The sequence below is a fragment of the Syzygium oleosum genome, unplaced genomic scaffold (assembly GCF_021117445.2).
Source record: "Syzygium oleosum isolate NSW1041296 unplaced genomic scaffold, Sole_v2.1 Sole_v2.04, whole genome shotgun sequence".
NCBI classification, from domain to species: domain Eukaryota; kingdom Viridiplantae; phylum Streptophyta; class Magnoliopsida; order Myrtales; family Myrtaceae; genus Syzygium; species Syzygium oleosum.
Window position 1 is genome coordinate 9,795,520 of NW_026607488.1, and position 17,428 is coordinate 9,812,947.

The 17,428-nt window shown below is 41.4% G+C and overlaps 1 protein-coding gene across 4 annotated transcripts; it reads right to left on the reverse strand.

The window, feature by feature from the left end:
• Positions 1 to 478: 478 nt before the first annotated feature.
• On the reverse strand, positions 479 to 15,133 carry LOC115679434 (uncharacterized). 4 transcript variants are annotated; one of them, XM_030603027.2, is made up of 6 exons: positions 14,971 to 15,096; positions 2,961 to 3,170; positions 1,699 to 2,004; positions 1,314 to 1,475; positions 990 to 1,073; positions 479 to 841 (listed from the first exon to the last, which is right to left on the reverse strand). In XM_030603027.2, exons 1-6 carry the CDS (start codon positions 14,998 to 15,000, stop codon positions 734 to 736), a joined length of 900 nt encoding a protein of 299 aa, XP_030458887.1. In that variant the 5' UTR covers positions 15,001 to 15,096; the 3' UTR covers positions 479 to 733. The 4 variants fall into 4 exon arrangements, with proteins under 4 accessions (XP_030458887.1, XP_030458888.1, XP_056166788.1 ...); XM_030603028.2 differs by lacking the exon at positions 14,971 to 15,096 and adding an exon at positions 3,376 to 3,540; XM_056310813.1 differs by lacking the exon at positions 14,971 to 15,096 and adding an exon at positions 3,376 to 3,540 and having other exon boundaries at positions 990 to 1,087.
• Positions 15,134 to 17,428: the final 2,295 nt, after the last annotated feature.

Sequence of the window (17,428 nt, forward strand, 5' to 3'; positions counted from 1 at the left end):
CTTGTTGGTTTACCCATATTTACTGGTTTCGGGGTGTGACACAATAAAAGCATGGTAATGTAATTCAAACGTTGTTAGATGTCTATGATGTGATTCGAGGGGCCTAATGCAAGGTCGACATGAAACCATATAAGGAACGGTTCTTCATATCTAACGTATGGTGTCTCGGCAGGATCACGTGATCATCTCTTCTGTGGATGAGAGTTGGTATAGAGCTTACAGAAGCTAACATGCCAGTTCCCAAATGGGAATGAGATCCGACCCCTTTAGACTGCAAACCAGGGTTATAAGGAACTCAACCATCTCATTGTTCGTCGACGGGGGACTCCTCAACTCGAGCCTTGACTTGTGCACATTCTCATAGAAGCTCGACCACCAACAAGGGCCATTATCTTTTTCTAAGTTAAGGAGGGAAGGACCGAATAGATCAGAAGTACCTTCCCGGCATCTGTATGAGCAGCGATACAGAGACAGCACATAAACGAGGCAAACTGGTTGATGCATTGTCCCTCAATTACAGATAACAGAACGAGATAAATGGTTGTTGGAAATGTCATTTCTTTGATGCTTATGCCATATAGCCTATAGGCTACCCCCACAAGCAAACTGAGAATCTCTGCTATATTCAGCAGCATCAAACAGCTGACATTCTCGAATCCATGCCATCAGAATACTTATTCCATCTCACCCAGTGCCTCGTGTACAACACAAATCTTGCTTGCTCGAATTATTTTCAGACAAGAATAGAACCTGTCATTACAGTTACAGCTTTCCCACGCAGTAAGACTCTCTGGTTTTGCTCGTCCAGGTGCACGTTCACGACTCCTCCTCTAGGTGATGCCTACACAAAACATGCACAAAGCTGATTAGGGGAACACATGAAATTCTACTGAAAAGGACTCATAAGAAGTTGAGTAACGACAGATGCACTGTGCGTGCATGGACACCGGAGAGAGAGAGAGAGAGAGAGAGAGAGAGAGAGAGATTACAGCATGAACAACGAAGTCATTTTTCTTCAGCTTTTTGCTCCAATAAGGAGCCAGAAAACAGTTCGCACTCCCGCACACTTGATCCTGGAAAATTTGTCCTTCAGTTAGCATTTTGCATCACAGGCACAAAATCAACAACGAGATAGACTCAGCACTTTGATCCGCATAGCTCTCTGAGTCTTATCAATACACGGATGAATAATAGACAAGACAATAAGTGGACAAGAATTAGGAAGCTAATAATGCCTTCTAGCACATCACTTGACAGCTGATTAGATACACGTAGGATGATTTGTGAATCTGCTTGCAAATGAACATTACTACCTCATTCACCCTGAGTTTTGGACAGAAGAACCGATTGATGTAATCGAATCCCGAGTCTGGTTGAGCAAGTCCTGTTACGACAATGCCCCTCCCTGCGCAACTTCGTATCTTATCAAATTGTGGCTGTAAGTCTACAACTGCTTTTCCCGATGAGAAAACAACCTGCGAAAAGTAATCAAAAGTGACAAGGACAAGAAGCAAAATTAATCAACTGGCTATTCCCAATCAAATCAGCTCATTATCATGGTCGAAAGCTTTCATCAACCCAAGAAGGAAAATAGGACTCTAAAAACTGTAAAGCATTATTTCGTGAAGAGAAACCGATGTTTTCAGTAAGCTGCAACAAAACAAAAGTTGAAAGATTCGACCACAGTGAGGAATTTACAAGAAGGTCATCTTTTGCCGTCTTCTTGACTTCGACTATGGAAGCACCATCAAATACTCTGGAGATGGATGACACATTCTCGCTGTCGCATTCTGAAATCGGGACAACAGGAAAAACCAATTCGATGAAGAATCCTGGTGCATCCCCGTTCTGTAATGTTGAAGTGCTGGCTGTCCCGATCTTGGACACCCTTTTAGCAGTTAGAGTTCCTGACAAGGTGACAAATTGGATAGTGTCCGAATCCACCTTCCCAGAGGTAAAAAGGGCGTGTGTAGCAGCTAGTGTTGCATGACCACAGAGGTTAACCTGAAACGAGATTCGTATTTATATGGTATCCGCGCACCAGCATCCAATGATTTGCATAAGAATTGCGAAAATCCAACTCAGTATCGACGAGTAAAGGGAGCTATCCTGTGGTTTCGATCCCAATCAAACTGATATACGACTCAGAAAACTGAAAGATGATGCGTGTATACCGCGCACAAAGAGGGTGGAATCCACCATTACACTTAATCAGCCTAATCTCATGTGCGCGAGCCGATCTTCTTGTTACTGTTACCAATTCCATATGAAGAATTCATTAATAAAGAAAAGGAACGAAGACTTTCCAAGCAGCAGAAATCTATTGTGTGCCCGAAATTGTGAATATTTTTCTCGGTGTTGATAACTTAATGTGCGTCAAGAAACTGTAAGTCAAAAAATGACCAATAACATTTTTTCCCAAATAAGTAATTTACATCCTTTTATGAAATAACTAATTTTTTTTAAAGCTTGCAAAACTCATTAATTTTAATTTGCATAACCTACCGTACCTTCGAGTTTTACCAACTATCATACAAAAGTACCAATCTAAGTTAGAGCAAACTCCCAATTTTTGTCAGATTTAATCACCAATTATGTAACTATCTAACTTTTGTCGGATTAAATTACCAACTAATTTTTGGTTACTAATTCTCATTTGAGTAACTTACTATCATTTAATTGTTTTCTTTACTCTTTTTGTATTGAGTTACGAATTTTCGTTTGCCATATTTTTTAATTAGCCAAAGAAATGTTCCAATCGAATGGGGAAAACAATACTATATTTAGGCAATAATTATTGGAAAGCTGAAAAACGAAAAACAAATACAGTCGTGTGCTTTTGGGCAATGGGGGAGGGGACCATCCAGGCGTTTTCCATTCATGCTAAGTCCGAGATAAGATTAAGAAAGCACCGAGCAAGTCCATCATGCTGAGAAGCTGATGGGAGATTCGGAACTCACCTCGGCCACCGGAGTGAACCATCTGAGGTGGAACCTCGGGCTCAAGTCGTCCGTCCCTGAGGCGGCTACTCGAGTCAAGAAGCAAGTTATGGAGATGTTGAACTCCCTGGCCACCGCCTGCAACCACTCCGCGTCCTTCTCTCCTTCCTCCTCCAGGAAGCACACCGCGGCGGGGTTCCCCTTGAACGCAGTCTCAGTGAACGCGTCCACCTGCGAAAGGGGGATCAAGGATGAGCTAGGAATAAGAAACGACGCCGCGTCGACCCTGAAAGAGCTAATCTTTACGATTACAACCGCAGTATCAGAGTGAATTCAGCATGCCAAACAATCATGCGGGTTGAATTGACGTTGCTAACTATAGACTGACAGAAACCATAAGAAAGAAAGGACATATAGAGAGAAGATATGTCGCTACCACTACGTATTGCACGAGCTTCTTCGCCATGAGAGAGAGAGAGAGAGAGAGAGAGAGAGAGAGAGGTGCGAGCAAAAGCAAGGAGACGAGAGGAAGACATATTGCAAATCGCGGGCCTGCCGTAAATCAGATGGGGCCCGCCGTAAATCCGACTTCCATCGACGGCACATGTGAGTTGGGCTCATGTGTACTCGGGACGGGCAATAGTTTTCTCTTGCCAATGGAGACCGGAGAAATACAGCAAGACGACTAGAAGCCAAACACCCACCGCGCACCGCCCACGTGGTGACTGTACCTGCGCAATTCTACTTTCCTCTTACTTAATTTTTATTACTTTGTCTTCGCGTATGTTAGGAATCTCTAGGGTTTTCTTTTCTGTTTTCTCACTCAAATAATTTCAGACTTGCAGAGCCCGGTCGGTCCGTGGGGTGTTCTAACATGTAAATCAGGTGATGGGAAAGCTTAAAAATCACAAGATCAATTATTTGATCCAAAAGGAGTCAAATTTTTTTAGAATGGAAAATTCTTCCATTGGAACGACGACACAGAATTTTCGTTTAAGTGACGATACAAAATTTTCGTTTAATATGAATTTTGTCTGATGTGCTGATGTTGGTCTTTAAATTTCTAATTGTTTGATTTGACCCTTAACAATTGGAAATTATTCAATGTGATGCTTACATTAAGGAAAAAAAGGAATAACGGCATCGGAGGCCCTTGAAATATTACAAATTGCTCAATCTGATCCTTCAATTTTTCTTGCTTGCAGTTGGATTCCTAATGATTTGTTTTTTATTTCGAGTTCATCCTCCCGTCAAAAAAATGCAGAAGGAATTCCAACGTGGCTGTTAAATCAGTGTTAAGTGTCTTGCTAGCATCACAATGTCACATCCTATATGGCCAACAAAATCTGAAAAACAAAACAAGTATTTTTTTAAAAGAAAATGAAAATTTAAGAGGAGAACAATGAGAAAGGCTGGGAGGAAGAAGACCATTGAATCGCAGAAAAGTTGAAGAATCTGAACCGAAATGGTGGGAGGAAGAAGACCAGCAGCAAGGGTTCGGCGAGGGACACCGGGCTCAACTAAATATGGTGTGGCGTCGCCACCAGGGTAGTCAAGATTAAGGGTTCGATCGACAGGGGTTTGCGAAATCGTATAGTAAGATCAACTTGTAAAATTATGATAAAGATTGCGAAATGTCCTTAGAATATGTTATGAGAATAATAAACTTGTCCCTAAACATCTGATATACAGAATAAAATGATTTTTAGCATACGCTCCAATAATGAGTTCTTTTCTTTTAATTTCACCACAAGTGCTATGGCACGTCGGATTTCTTGCACTTGGGTGAACATTTTAAAAATTTTTTGGCACTTAAGCAGTTGAAAAAAAAGTTATGGCACTTATCGTATTCTTATCCCATAATCGTTATGTATATTTTTGTGGGGCTAATTCCAAAAAAATGCACAAACTTTAGGTCGAGTAACAATTTTGGCTTAAACTTTTTTTTATCTCATAAAAAAACACCAACTTTAGGTCGAGTGACAATTCTAGGCTAGACTTTTGTTTGTCTCATAAAAAATCACAAACTTTCACTCTTATCCCAAATCTGGCCCCCCATTGACTTTCTGTCTGAAGTCACCTTTGTTTGAGCAAAAATATTATGGTCATGTGCTTGGCGGATCTCGTCCATGGCGTCTGTCGACGGGCGGTGGTCTACAACTTTAAATTATGACAAAACGACGAAATCTGATCAAAGAGATTCAATCTGGAGATCTTTTTTACTTACCGGTGAAGTGAAGGAGATGAACAGTTTTACCGTTATTCTTTAAGTTGTGGCTCAGAGAAGAAGATAATAAATAGTGCTTTAAATCTAATCAGCGAACCACGTGGATTTATTGCTAAGGTGGAATAGTTAAGTTGGGATAATCAATGGTTCTAAGTCAAGAGGGGCAAGATTTGAGATTTAAGTGAAAGTTTGTGATTTTTTATGAGACAAAAAAAAGTTGGGGGCATAATCGTCACTCGACTTAATGTTTGTGCATTTTTACGAGACAAAAAAAAGGTTGGGACCAGAATTGCCACTCGACCTAAAATTTGTGTTTTTTTTTTTGAATTAGGCCTATTTTTATGTGAACTTTGTGACAACGCGTGCTCACTTATCACTATGTATATTGTGAAAAAATGCATAGTTTAAGAATTCAATTGTGCAAAGCAAGTCTGAGAGAAAACGACTAAAATCTTCATTGTTACCTTTAAAGATTTCAGTGCTCTTTCCTTTGTCTTTATGGAAGTAAACTTTAAATTTCGGTTGATGGGGGCTCAATGAATGAAAACGAGCTTTATGGTCATAAATGAAAAGAATGTGTCTATCTGGATTGACCAGTACACACTGAAAACTAACTATATTATTTATTAGGAAAAATACCACCAAAAACCCCAAACTATATCATTTGTGATAAATTTACCTTAAACTTTTTTTTATAACACGAAAAATCCCAAACTATACCACTTATGATAAATTTACCCTGAATTTTTTTTTATGACAAAAAAAAACTCTAAACTATACCATTTGTGACATATTTACCCCATAATACTTTGGCCCAAGGGCATTTTCGTCTTTTTTCTTTTTATGTTTTTTTTTCCTTTCTTCTCTCTTCCCTCGACCATGGCCGGCGGAGGGAAGCCGGCGAGGGCAACCCTTGCCGGTGTTGGGGTTGGGCGAGGGCTACCCTCGCCGGAACTAGCGAGGGCAACCCTCGCCGGCGTCGAGCGAGAGTTGCCCTCGCCTGGGCGGGCAAGGGTTGCCCTGGGCGGGCAAGGGTTGCCCTCGCCTGACGTCGGCGAGGGACTCAGGCGAGGGCGACTCTCGCCCGACGCCAGCGAGGGTCGCCTGAGTCGGGCAAGGGCGGCCCTCGCCTGCCAGGGCGAGGGCGACTCTCGCTTGACGCCGGCGAGGGTCGCCCTCGCTAGATCCGGCGAGGGCAGCCCTCGCCCAACCCCAATGCCGGCGAGGGTTGCCCTCTCCGGCTTCCCTACGCCATGGCCGGTGGAGGGAAGAGAGAAGAAAGGAAAAAAAAATAGAAAAAGACGAAAATGCTATTGAGCCAAAGTATTGTAGGGTAAATATGACATAATTTGAGATTTTTTGTGTCATAAAAAGAACTTCAGGGTAAATTTGTCACAAGTGACATAGTTTGAGGTTTTTTGTGGTATTTTCGCTATTTATTAAGCAAAGCAAAATGTACTAAACAATCTAACTTTTTTTTAGTGAGTGATGTGACAATCATTAATTGTGTAATTAAAGAAACTAATGATGAAAGATACAAATCCCACTTTTTTAATTACCTAACTAAAACTTGCCACATCACTTCATAAGTAGGTTTTAATAAGATGTCTTAAAATATCCGACATTTTCCGTATCTATTTTATCATCGGGCAAATTACCAAAAAAGTCATAAACTTATTGTAATTGTGCCAATTCAGTCCAAAATCTTTTTTTTTTGGCCAATTGAGTTCTAAACCTTTTGCATTTGTGCCAAATCAGTCCATCCGACTAATTTTGGCTAGAAATCGCTGACATGGACGCATACTGTCATACGTAGCACGGCTAGCACTGATGTGGACAATTTTAAATAATATTTTAATATTTTCCAAAAAATTTATTAATTTTTCTCTTTTTTCTTTTCTTTCTTTAGTTTTTCTTTTTTGTCCCTAACTTAGGGCCGAGGCACCCTCACCGACATTGGGTGAGGGTGTCGCAGCCCTCACCAGGTTTGGCCAGGCGAGGGCGTCGCAACCCCTGCCGACCCCGAGCCAAGGCATCGCCTGGCCTGGGTGAGGGCCACGATAGCCTCACCTGCCCATAAAGGGCGAGGGCTATGACATCCTCGCCAGCCCTAACTGCAGGAAAAAAAGAAAAACTAAAGAAAAAAATATAAAAAGATTTATTAAAATTATCCACATCAGTGCTGGCCGTACCACATAAGGTGATCGTTGTCCATGTTAGCAATTTCCAGTCAAAATTGGCCAGATGGACTGAATTAACATAATTGTAAATGGTTTAGGATTTAATTGGCAAAAAAAAAAAAGATTTAGGATTGAATTGACGCATAATATGTGTAGTACTTTTTTTGTATTTTTCCCTTCTATCATCTCTAGGTCCGTGTGCTACATTGGTGCAATTCAAGAGCCCTTTGCCCCGGGGATTTCATGTGCTAAATGCTTTGCAAAGTTTGTTCATCACCTGCTCCGTTTATGTGGAAAGTGAAACATCAATCATATTTTATAAGAAGTATTAATTATACCATCAGACGTATTTAAGTCGGTCTTGCGCTTATATTCCCATGTCTAGGTCACAGGTAAAAACTTGCTTGTGTCAAGCAGTCTTCTTACTTCGACAAAAAAAAAAAAGGTTAATACCACAAAAAACTTCAAATTGGTACATCTGTGATAAATTTACCCCAAACTAATTTGTTGACCATCAAAAACTCTAAACTGGTACATCCGTGACAAATTTACCCTCCGTTAGTTTTTGTTGAATTGGATTAATACAACGAAAAATCACAAATTGAAACACTTGTGATAAACGGAGGGTAAAACCCCAAACTAATACACCCGTTAACTACGTGTCATTCAGCTCTACAATTTGACGGTAAAATTTAAAAAAAACTAAAGGAGGGTAAATTTGTCACAGGTATACCAGTTTGGGGTTTTTTGCAGTCAAAAAATTAATTTAAGGTAAATTTATTATAAGTGTATCAGTTTGGGGTTCTTCGTGGTATTAATCCCAAAAAAATGTAGTCTTTTGACTTGGTTTGGGAGTGGGTTGTGGACTTCCAGTACTCCGATGGTGTCCCGTTGATAGGGTCGCCTACCTTTATAGTGTTGAGTAACAGAGGCTCATCCTTACCTAAATTGAACATTTCGTGATAGGTGTGATACTTTCCTAAGGTAACACCTACAGGGGATAGTCACTGCTTCTTGCCCATCTCTATCCTTTTGGTTTGGCAAAAATAAAAGTATTGATTATGCTTTTATTGTGCATTGGAAATTGCTCCTTCTCCGTTTAAGTTTTCAGCGAGGGCGCCCTTCGGCACACGTTAACCAGATCCAATGCCTTGGTTTACTAAATCTAAACACGGTATGCGTGTGATTCTGGTTTAAAACGAAATGTGGCCAGAGTCACTAATTCGTGAAATCATGAGTGAAGCAACACCGCAATACGTGCAATAGCACAATTAATGTGTTCTAAATGTGACCCTCCTGATACTTGTGTATTCGGAGGACGCGCAGGGATGAAAAGTGTCAAGTAGAACGAATCATCTTAACTCTAGAGACTTCACTTACCTCAAACGGAATCTGAATGACCCCAAAGTTTAAACCACTGTGAAAGCTCTTGACAGAATGAAATTCAGACCAAATGATAGAGGAAACTTTCTTTTGAAGAATGATATCACCGAGGTGAAAATGAGTTTGAATTTTCACCCAAGTTAAGAGTTATATTTTGGTATTGTTAGATGTAAGATTGCATGAAGTCACAGTTGGCTAATTCTCATCTAATATACCACCAAGTGGGGATGTGTTGGTGACTAATGCTATAATGCAATGATTGCTTATGGTTATGTGTCATATTAGTGCAAGAGGCCAAGTTTAAGAGTGGCATGTGGCCATGCATAAGATTTTCCAAATGCCACGTGAGGTTTAGGTGTCTTAAGAGAGGTTTTGTGAGAAATTAAAATGAAAATAGAATTTCCTCCCCTTATAACACCATATTGTATATAATTAATTATTAACACTAATTAACTAAAGTTTAAACTAATAATATCTCCCATCAATTACTAAGACGACAATGAATAAATTAACACCGTTATAATGTTAACGTACAAATTGATGTATTTTAATTTGCAACACATCAAACTCGGAATGATTACGTTCATGGGAAATCATCCTACGTGCCTCACAAAATTTACGATCCAACTAAGAGTTCTACATGTCCACCTGGATTCTAAATTAATAATACTTAGCTTTAAAGTCTATGTATCATTACCGGATGCGGAAATTTTCGAATGTCACATAAATACTATTTCGAAAATTCCGGATGTCACGTTAACCACCTCATTTTTTATGTTCTTCAAACATCCTCCTCATACCAGATAGCATAATTGGACTGGGCTCCATCTGCTGTCTCTGTTCATCACGTTAACCACCTCATTTTGCCCTGTGCTTGATCTGTCAACGGGGGTGCCGTTGAGGACTCAGCACATCCGACCCTCTCACTAGCTGGTGGTGGTGACGAGTTATTCCCACCGGCATTGTTGGGATCAAGTTGATTCCTGGTTCATGCCATTGTATCTCCTCATATTAGCCACAAAAGTCCCATCAAGCGTGCCAAAAAGGTGTTTCACCGAAGTTTCTTCCGCGACAAAATATTTTCGGCCAAAGTGGTTCTTCGGCTTTTAATGAAAAGAGACTAGATTCTGTGGTGATCCCGGAATTTAATCGACGACGTAGCACCCAAGATGAAGACACACGCCAAAATTGAATAGACGACGTCAATCTGAAACCTACAACTAAGAAAAGTAAATTGTAGTATGAGAAAATAAAGATAAAGATAAATTTTTTCGATTTGTGCTGGGGTCCTTCCGGTTGGATGATTTGTGGTATTTATAATGATCCAGAAGTAGCTGCTTCTCAACGGTTCCCAATGGTTGCATTCTTTTGAGCGGTTCCCATCATTGACCTTCACGTTCCTTTGTTTATAAGAATTCGATGCTCTAAACTTGCTTTTAAGCCGCCGCTTTGGTCACATTGCACGATGACTACTCCACGATCTATCTTCGGCAATTGTTCATAATTTCAAGCAAAAACTGTTCCCTAAAAAATGTTAGCTCGTTCTTTTTCAATTTCAATTGCTTTGCCGGTTTCCAACTCATACTCCATTGTTCCTGGCATCCGCTGGTGACTTCTATCATCCCGATTATTTTGCCCTGACTAAAAGTTATGCCTTCATGTTTCCAAAAACTTTGCTGATTTCCTGTCTTTGTTCAATCACCGCGTATTGATAGCTTAGTACGGATATTTGCCGGTATCAATTACGAGTTTCTAACATATTGTTTATGCTCATGCCGAAAGCACTTGCCTGTCCATGTCGACGGCCGCTTCAACTATTTTTGGTGTAAACAAGCCAATAAAAGCATGGTGATGGATCAGGAGCTTTCTTAGAAGTTTCTGACGTGATTTGAGCCGCTTAATGCAAGGTCAGCATGAAACCGATAGAAGGAACCAGTTCTTCCTATCTAATGTATGGTGTCTAGGCAGGATCACGTGATCATATCTTCTGTGGATGAGAGATGGTATAGAGCTTACAGAAGCCAACATGCCAGTTCCTAAATAGGAATGAGATTCAACCCCTTTAAACGGCGAAACAGGGTCATAAGCAACTCAACCATCTCACCGTTCTTAGACGTGGGACTCCTCCTCAACTCGAGCCTCGACTAGTCACATTCTCAGAGAAACTCGATCATCCACAAGGGCCATTATCTTTTTCTAATTTAAGGAGGGAAAGGTGGAATAGATCAGAAGTAGCTTCCCGGAATCTGAATGAGCAGCGATACAGAGATAGCACACAAACGAGACAAACTGGTTGATGCATTGTCCCTCAGTTACATAAAACAGAACGATATAAATGGTTGTTTTTTTTTTTTCTGGTCGGAATATAAATGGTTGTTGAAAATGCCATTTCTTTGATGCTTATGCTAGGTTACCAGGACAAGCAAAGTGAAATCTCTGCTATATTCTGCAGTATCAAACAACTGACGTCCTTTATTCCACACGACCAGAGTACTTATTCCATCTTGCCCCGTACCACATTTGCGAGACAAATCTTGCTTGCTTGAAGCATTTTTAAACGAGAATAGAACCCGTCATTACAGTTACAGCTTTCCCACGCAGCACGACTTTCTGGTTTTGCTCATCCAGGCGCACGTTCACTCCTCCTCCTCTAGGCGATGCCTACTCAACCCATGCACAAAGATGATTAGGGAAACACGTGAAATTCTATTGAAAAGGACTCATAAGAAGTTGAGCAATGACAGATGCACTGCTCGCACATGTCTATCTGGGCGTGTGGAGAGAGAGAGAGAAAGAGATTACAGCATGACCAATGAAATCATTTTTCCTCAGCTTTTTGCTCCAATAAGGCGCCAGAAAACAGTTTGCACTCCCGCACACTTGATCCTGGAAAATACATCTTTTAGTTAGCATTTTGCATCACAGGCACAAAATCGACAACGAGATAGCCTTGGCACTTTGATCCGGATAGCTATCTCAGTCTTATCAATACATGGATGAATCATAGACAAAACAATAAGTGAACAAGAATTAGGAAGTGGGTAATTCCTTCTAGCACATCACTTGACAGCTGATTAATTAGATACACTACAATGATTTGTGTCTGCTTGCAAATGAACATTGATACCTCGTTCACCCCGAGTTTTGGAGCAAAGAGTCGATAGACATAATCGAATCCCGAGTCTGGTTGAGCAAGTCCTGTTACGGCAATGACCCTCCCTGCGCAACTTCGTATCTTATCAAATTGAGGCTGCAAGTCTTCAACTGCTTTTCCCGATGAGAAAACGACCTGCGAAAAGAAATCAAAAGTGACAAGGAAAAGAAGCAAAATTAATCACCTGGCTATTCCCAGTCAAATCAGCTCAATGTCATGGTTGAAAACTTTCATCAACCCAAGAAGGAAAATAAGACTCTGAAAACCATAAAGGATTAGTTTCATGAAGAGAAATCAAGGTTTTCAGTAAGCTGCAACAAAACAAAAGTTGAAAGATTCGACTGCGGTTAGGAATTTACAAGATGGTCATCTTTTGCCGTCTTCTTGACTTCGACTATGGAGGCACCGTCAAATACTTCGGAGACAGATGACACATTCTCGCTGTTGCATTCTGAAATCAGGATAGTGGGAAAAATCAAATCAATGAAGAATCCTAGCGCATCCCCATTCTGTAATGTTGAAGTGCTGACTGTCTCAATCTCGGACGCCTTTTTAGCGGTTAGAGTTCCTGATAAGGTGACAAATTGGATAGTGTCTGAATCCACCCTCCCAGAGGTAAAAAGAGCGTGTGTAGCAGCTAGTGTTGCATGACCACAGAGGTCAACCTGAAAGGAGATTCGTATTTATATGGTATCTGCGCGCCACCTTCCAATGATTTGCATAAAAATTACGAAAATTTAACTCAATATCGACGAGTAAAGGAGCTATCCGTTGTTTCGATCCCAATCAAATCGATATACCACTCAGAAAACTAAGAGACTACGCGTGTATTTCGCGCACAAGGAGGGTGGAATCCACCATTACACTTAATCGGCCTAATCTCATGTGCGTGAGCCGATCTCCGTTGTTGTTGTTACCAATCCCATATGAAGAATTCATTAATAATAAATAGGAAAGAAGACTTTCCAAGCAGCAGAAATCTATTGTGTGCCCAAAAATGTGGATATTCTTTCCAGTGTTGATAACTTAATATGCGTCAAGAAACTGTATATCAAAAAAAGGGAAAATGTCAATCAAAGACCCAAAGTGGGTTTCTTTTTTCATAAAAGGACCCCAAGTGGACAATGTTTTAATTAAGGACCCAAAATGCTCAAACTAGTCTCAAATAAGGACCCAGCTTGCCGGCCGGCGACCGTGAGATATTTTCCGGCGCCGGAATAGAGGCAATTTTGTCTTTTTCTTTCTTTTTCTTTTTTTCTTTTCTCTATTCCCTCTTGTGGCCATCGCAGGCGACGTCGCCAGCCTCAGGCGAGGGCCGCCTTCGCCGGCGTCGGGCCATGGCCGCCCTAGCCTGGGTAGGAAAGGGCGGCCCTCACCTGACGCCGGTAAGGCCGAGGGCGGCCCTCGCTGCAACCCTCGCCAGCCCAGGCGAGGCCGCAACCCTTGCCTGGGTGGGTGAGGTGGCCCTCACCGGATTGGGCGAGGGTGAGGGTTGCGGCGAGGGCCGCCCTCGGCCTTGCCTGCATCGGGCAAGGGTCGCCCTCGCCTGGGCTAGTGAGGGCGTTCCTCGCCAGATCCGGCGAGGGCGGCTCTCGCCCGACGCTGGTGAGGGCCACCCTCGCTTGGGCTGGCGAGGGCAAGGGCAGCCCTCACCGAATTTGGGCGGGCGAGAACCGCCCTCGCCTGGGCTAGCGAGGGTTGCGGCGAGGGTCGCCCTTGCCCTCGCCGGATTTGGCTAGGGCGAGGGCGGCCGTCGCCCGACGCCGGCGAAGGCGGCCCTCGCCTAAGGCCGGCGGACGTCGCCGGCGATGGCCACAAGAGAGAAGAGAGAAAAGAAAAAAGGAAAAAGAAAAAAAAAAGAAAGAAAAAGACAAAATTGCCCCTATTCCGGCGCCGGAAATTGTCTCACAGTCGCCGGCCGGTGAACATTTGGCCGGCCGGCGAGCTGGGTTCTTATTTGAGACTAGTTTGGGCAGTTTGGGTCCTTAATTGAAACATTGTCCACTTGAAGTTCTTTTTTGAAAAAAGAGACCTACTTTGGGTCCTTAATTGACATTTTCCAGTCAAAGAATGACCAGCAAAATTTTTTTCCCAAATAAGTAATTTAGATACTTTTATGAAATTATTGGCTTTTTTTAATAGTTTGCAAAACTTATTGATTTTAATTTTCTTAACTTACCAATCCTTCAAGTTTACCAACTCTCGTATAAAATTAACAGTCTAAGTTTGACAAAAAAATTAGAGTGAGTTACCATCTTTTGTTAGATCAAATTACCAACCTTTTTTTGGTTACTAAATCTGATTTAAGTAACTCACCAACATTAAGTTCATTTTTTTTACGTAATTTTGTATTGAGTGACGAATTTTCGTTTGCCATATTGTTCAATTTGCCAAGATTTTTTCCAATAATTTTTTTTTGGTCTGTAGATTTTTTTCCAATTGAATGGGGGAAAACAATACTATATTTTAGGCAATAATTCTTGGAAAGCTAAAAAAGGGAAACAAAACAGTCAATGTGCTTTTGGGCAACGAGGGAGGGACCATTCAGGCGTTTCCATTCATGCTAAGTCCGAGACAAGGTAAGAAACTACCGAGCAAGTCCATCATGCTGAGAAGCTGATGGAGATTCGGAACTCACCTCGGCAACGGTAGTGACGAACCATCTGAGGTGGAACCTCGGGCTCGAGCCGTCCGTCCCCGAGGCGGCTACTCGAGCCAAGAAACAAGTTATGGGTATGTTGAACTCCCCGGCCACTGCTTGCAACCACTCCTCGTCCTTCTCTTCATCCTCCAGGAAGCACACCACCGCGGGATTCCCCTTGAATGCCGTCTCAGTGAATGCGTCCACCTGCAAAAAGGGAGAAGGGATGATCTGAGAATGAGAAACGACACTGCGTCAACCCCGAGAGTGCTAATCTTTACGACCGCGACCGCAGAATCAGAGTTCATAAGCCTCACGTGCAGTGAAATCAGCATGCTCAATAATAATGCGCGTTCCATTGACGTTTATAACTATAGACTGACAGAAACCATAAGAGAGAGAGAGAGAGAGAGAGAGAGAGAGAGAGAGAGAAGATATGTTCATACCACTACGTAGTGCACGAGCTGCTTTGTCATGTGAGAGCTGGAGGTGCGAGCAAGGCAAGCAGATGAGAGGAAGACGGGAGGGAGAAGATAAAAAGACCGGCTAAAACTGAGTGCACGCAGAAATTCAACCTTCAGCCTCCCCCTGTGATATTAGGGGTGGGTGTTAAATTATGTCTTGAGTTCGAGCTCAGCCCGTATACGAGACGCGATGCACACGTGGAGCATTTATTGCTCAAAGTCATGCGCAAAAATGCAATGTTGAGCAGACAAAGAGGAAGAAGCAAAGCTTGAACGTTTTCTGCGCATGGAAGAAGTGTTGGCCATATTTGTCTTTTATTAATGGATTAATACGATGAAAATTTTCAAATTAGTACACCAGTAATAATTTTACCCCAAATTAATTTTTTTACTATAAAAAACCTCAAACTGTACACCTGCGATAAATTTACCCTAAATTAATTTTTTGACCAACAAAAATCTCGAATTGATACATTTGTGACAAATTTAACTTCCGTTAGTTTCTATTAAACTGAATTAATACCACAAAAAATCATAGACTGGTACGGATGTGACAAACGGAGGGTAAAACATAAAATTGGTATATCCGTCAATTGCCGCGTATGATTTGATAAAGTAATTTGACAATAAAATTTAATGGAAATAAACTGAGAGTAAATTTATCACAGATATATCAGTTTGGAGTTTTTTGTGATCAAAAAATTAATATGAGGTAAAATTATTATAAGCATATCTATTTATGAATTTTCGCGGAATTAATCCTTTATTAATTGAATGTGCACATGGGAAACATGAAAGTCTTGACTTTTTTCTCTCCTTCATTAATGCATGGCCATGGGTTCTTGCTTTGTCCCTAAGAGTTGAACGGCCACTTTCCTTCCTCGTTTAATGCATGCACATGGCCATGTGCACACATGCCCAGGAAAATTGGAGCGCGCCCCTACTGCTTCAGAGTTTTGTCTTGCTTGCTTCCTTTGTCTTTTATAATAAATGGAAGAAAGAGGGAAGGCAGAAGCTATGTTCATTTCTTATGTCGGTGCATGATGGTCATACCATCATTAATTGCATGGAGGCGCATGGCTTCTGAAGATAGGCGTCATTTGTCTTGTTTTCCCATCCTTTCTCCTATAAGCGGAGAGGACATCTGAAGACAAAGATAGCCAAGAGGACTCGAGAGAGCTCTAGTGACGAAGAGAGGCGAGAGCTCGGAGAGATTTGTGAGTAGAGAGAAAAGCTGAGAGAGCTCCAAAGACAGAGAGGTGTGAGCTCGGAGAGATTTGTGCGGAGTTGAGTCCATCGAGTTCAGTTGTTAAATACTATGGGTATTAGGAATATATTAGGGCTAGAAACACTTGAGCATGAGTGATTATAAATTATGTAATTCTCTGATTTATTAGTGGATTATTTGCTAGTTCTCCCCTTAGACGTAGGTTTCGGCATTCGGACCGAACCATGTAAAATTTCTCATGTCCTTTTATTATTCCTCGGTTTATTTCTCTGTCGATTTTCTATAGCTCCCGACTTAATTGTAAAATTACAATCCGCTTCTGCTGCGTTGCCAATTTTACGAATGTGAGCAATCCGGATTGGGCTGGTCCAAAACCTAACCCATTGACCAATCCGTACAATGTTGGTCCCCAATTTTCAGAACCAAGGACCGACCCTGTTGAGCCTGGGATCGAGGATCAAACCGACCCTGTGGGCCCGGTCCGGTCCAGTTCTAGGGTCAACCCGGGACTAATCGATTATTTTTTCTTTATTTTTTTGTATTCCTTGAGAGGACAAACATACTATTTCAAATTACATATCCATCAACAATACGATATTGAGCAGCCAAACTATGAACACCAGTACATATCAAACATAAATTTAAGATAAGGTAACAACAAAAATTTCACAGTTACTAAAAGCAACAAACAATGAAAACGAACACGTGAAATACAATATTAAACCATAAGAAGTTCAAAATATGTAATATAAACCATGAATTATACCTGCAAATATTAAATACCCAGCACAAATAGGGAAATCACATTAGCTTGAAGCTCTCATATCAAGCGCAAACTGGAAAGCGAAAGTGGAAAAATAAAAATCCAGCACAAATCAAGAACTCACACAAGCTTGAAGCTCTCAAATCAAGCACAAAATGGGAACTCACCAGCTGAGTTGCGCATTCTACTTTCCTCTATTTAATTTTATGATATTGTCTTCACGTATGTTAGGAATCTCTAGGGTTTTGTTTTCTATTTTCACACTCCAATAAGGGATAAGATGTGGAGTATGCATGTACCTATGCCTGCATGTGATTTTTCGGACTCGTGGAGCCCGGTTGGTCCATGGGATGCTCGTACCAGTGACAACTAGGGACAAGGGTGACTTTTTTTTTTTTTTTCCTTTTTGGTCATGACATTCAATTTTTGTTTAATATACAATGTGATAA

What these genes read in the sequence shown, in the direction of transcription:
- LOC115679434 (XM_030603027.2), bottom strand. Translation starts at nt 15,000, where the DNA reads ATGACAAAGCAGCTCGTGCACTACGTAGTG. An exon ending in CGGCAAAAGATGACCTTCTT is followed by an intron (nt 1,476 to 1,698) that starts GTAAATTCCTCA and finishes TACTTTTCGCAG; the next exon opens with GTTGTTTTCTCATCGGGAAA. An exon ending in ATGACTTCGTTGTTCATGCT is followed by an intron (nt 842 to 989) that starts GTAATCTCTCTC and finishes TGTTTTGTGTAG; the next exon opens with GCATCACCTAGAGGAGGAGT.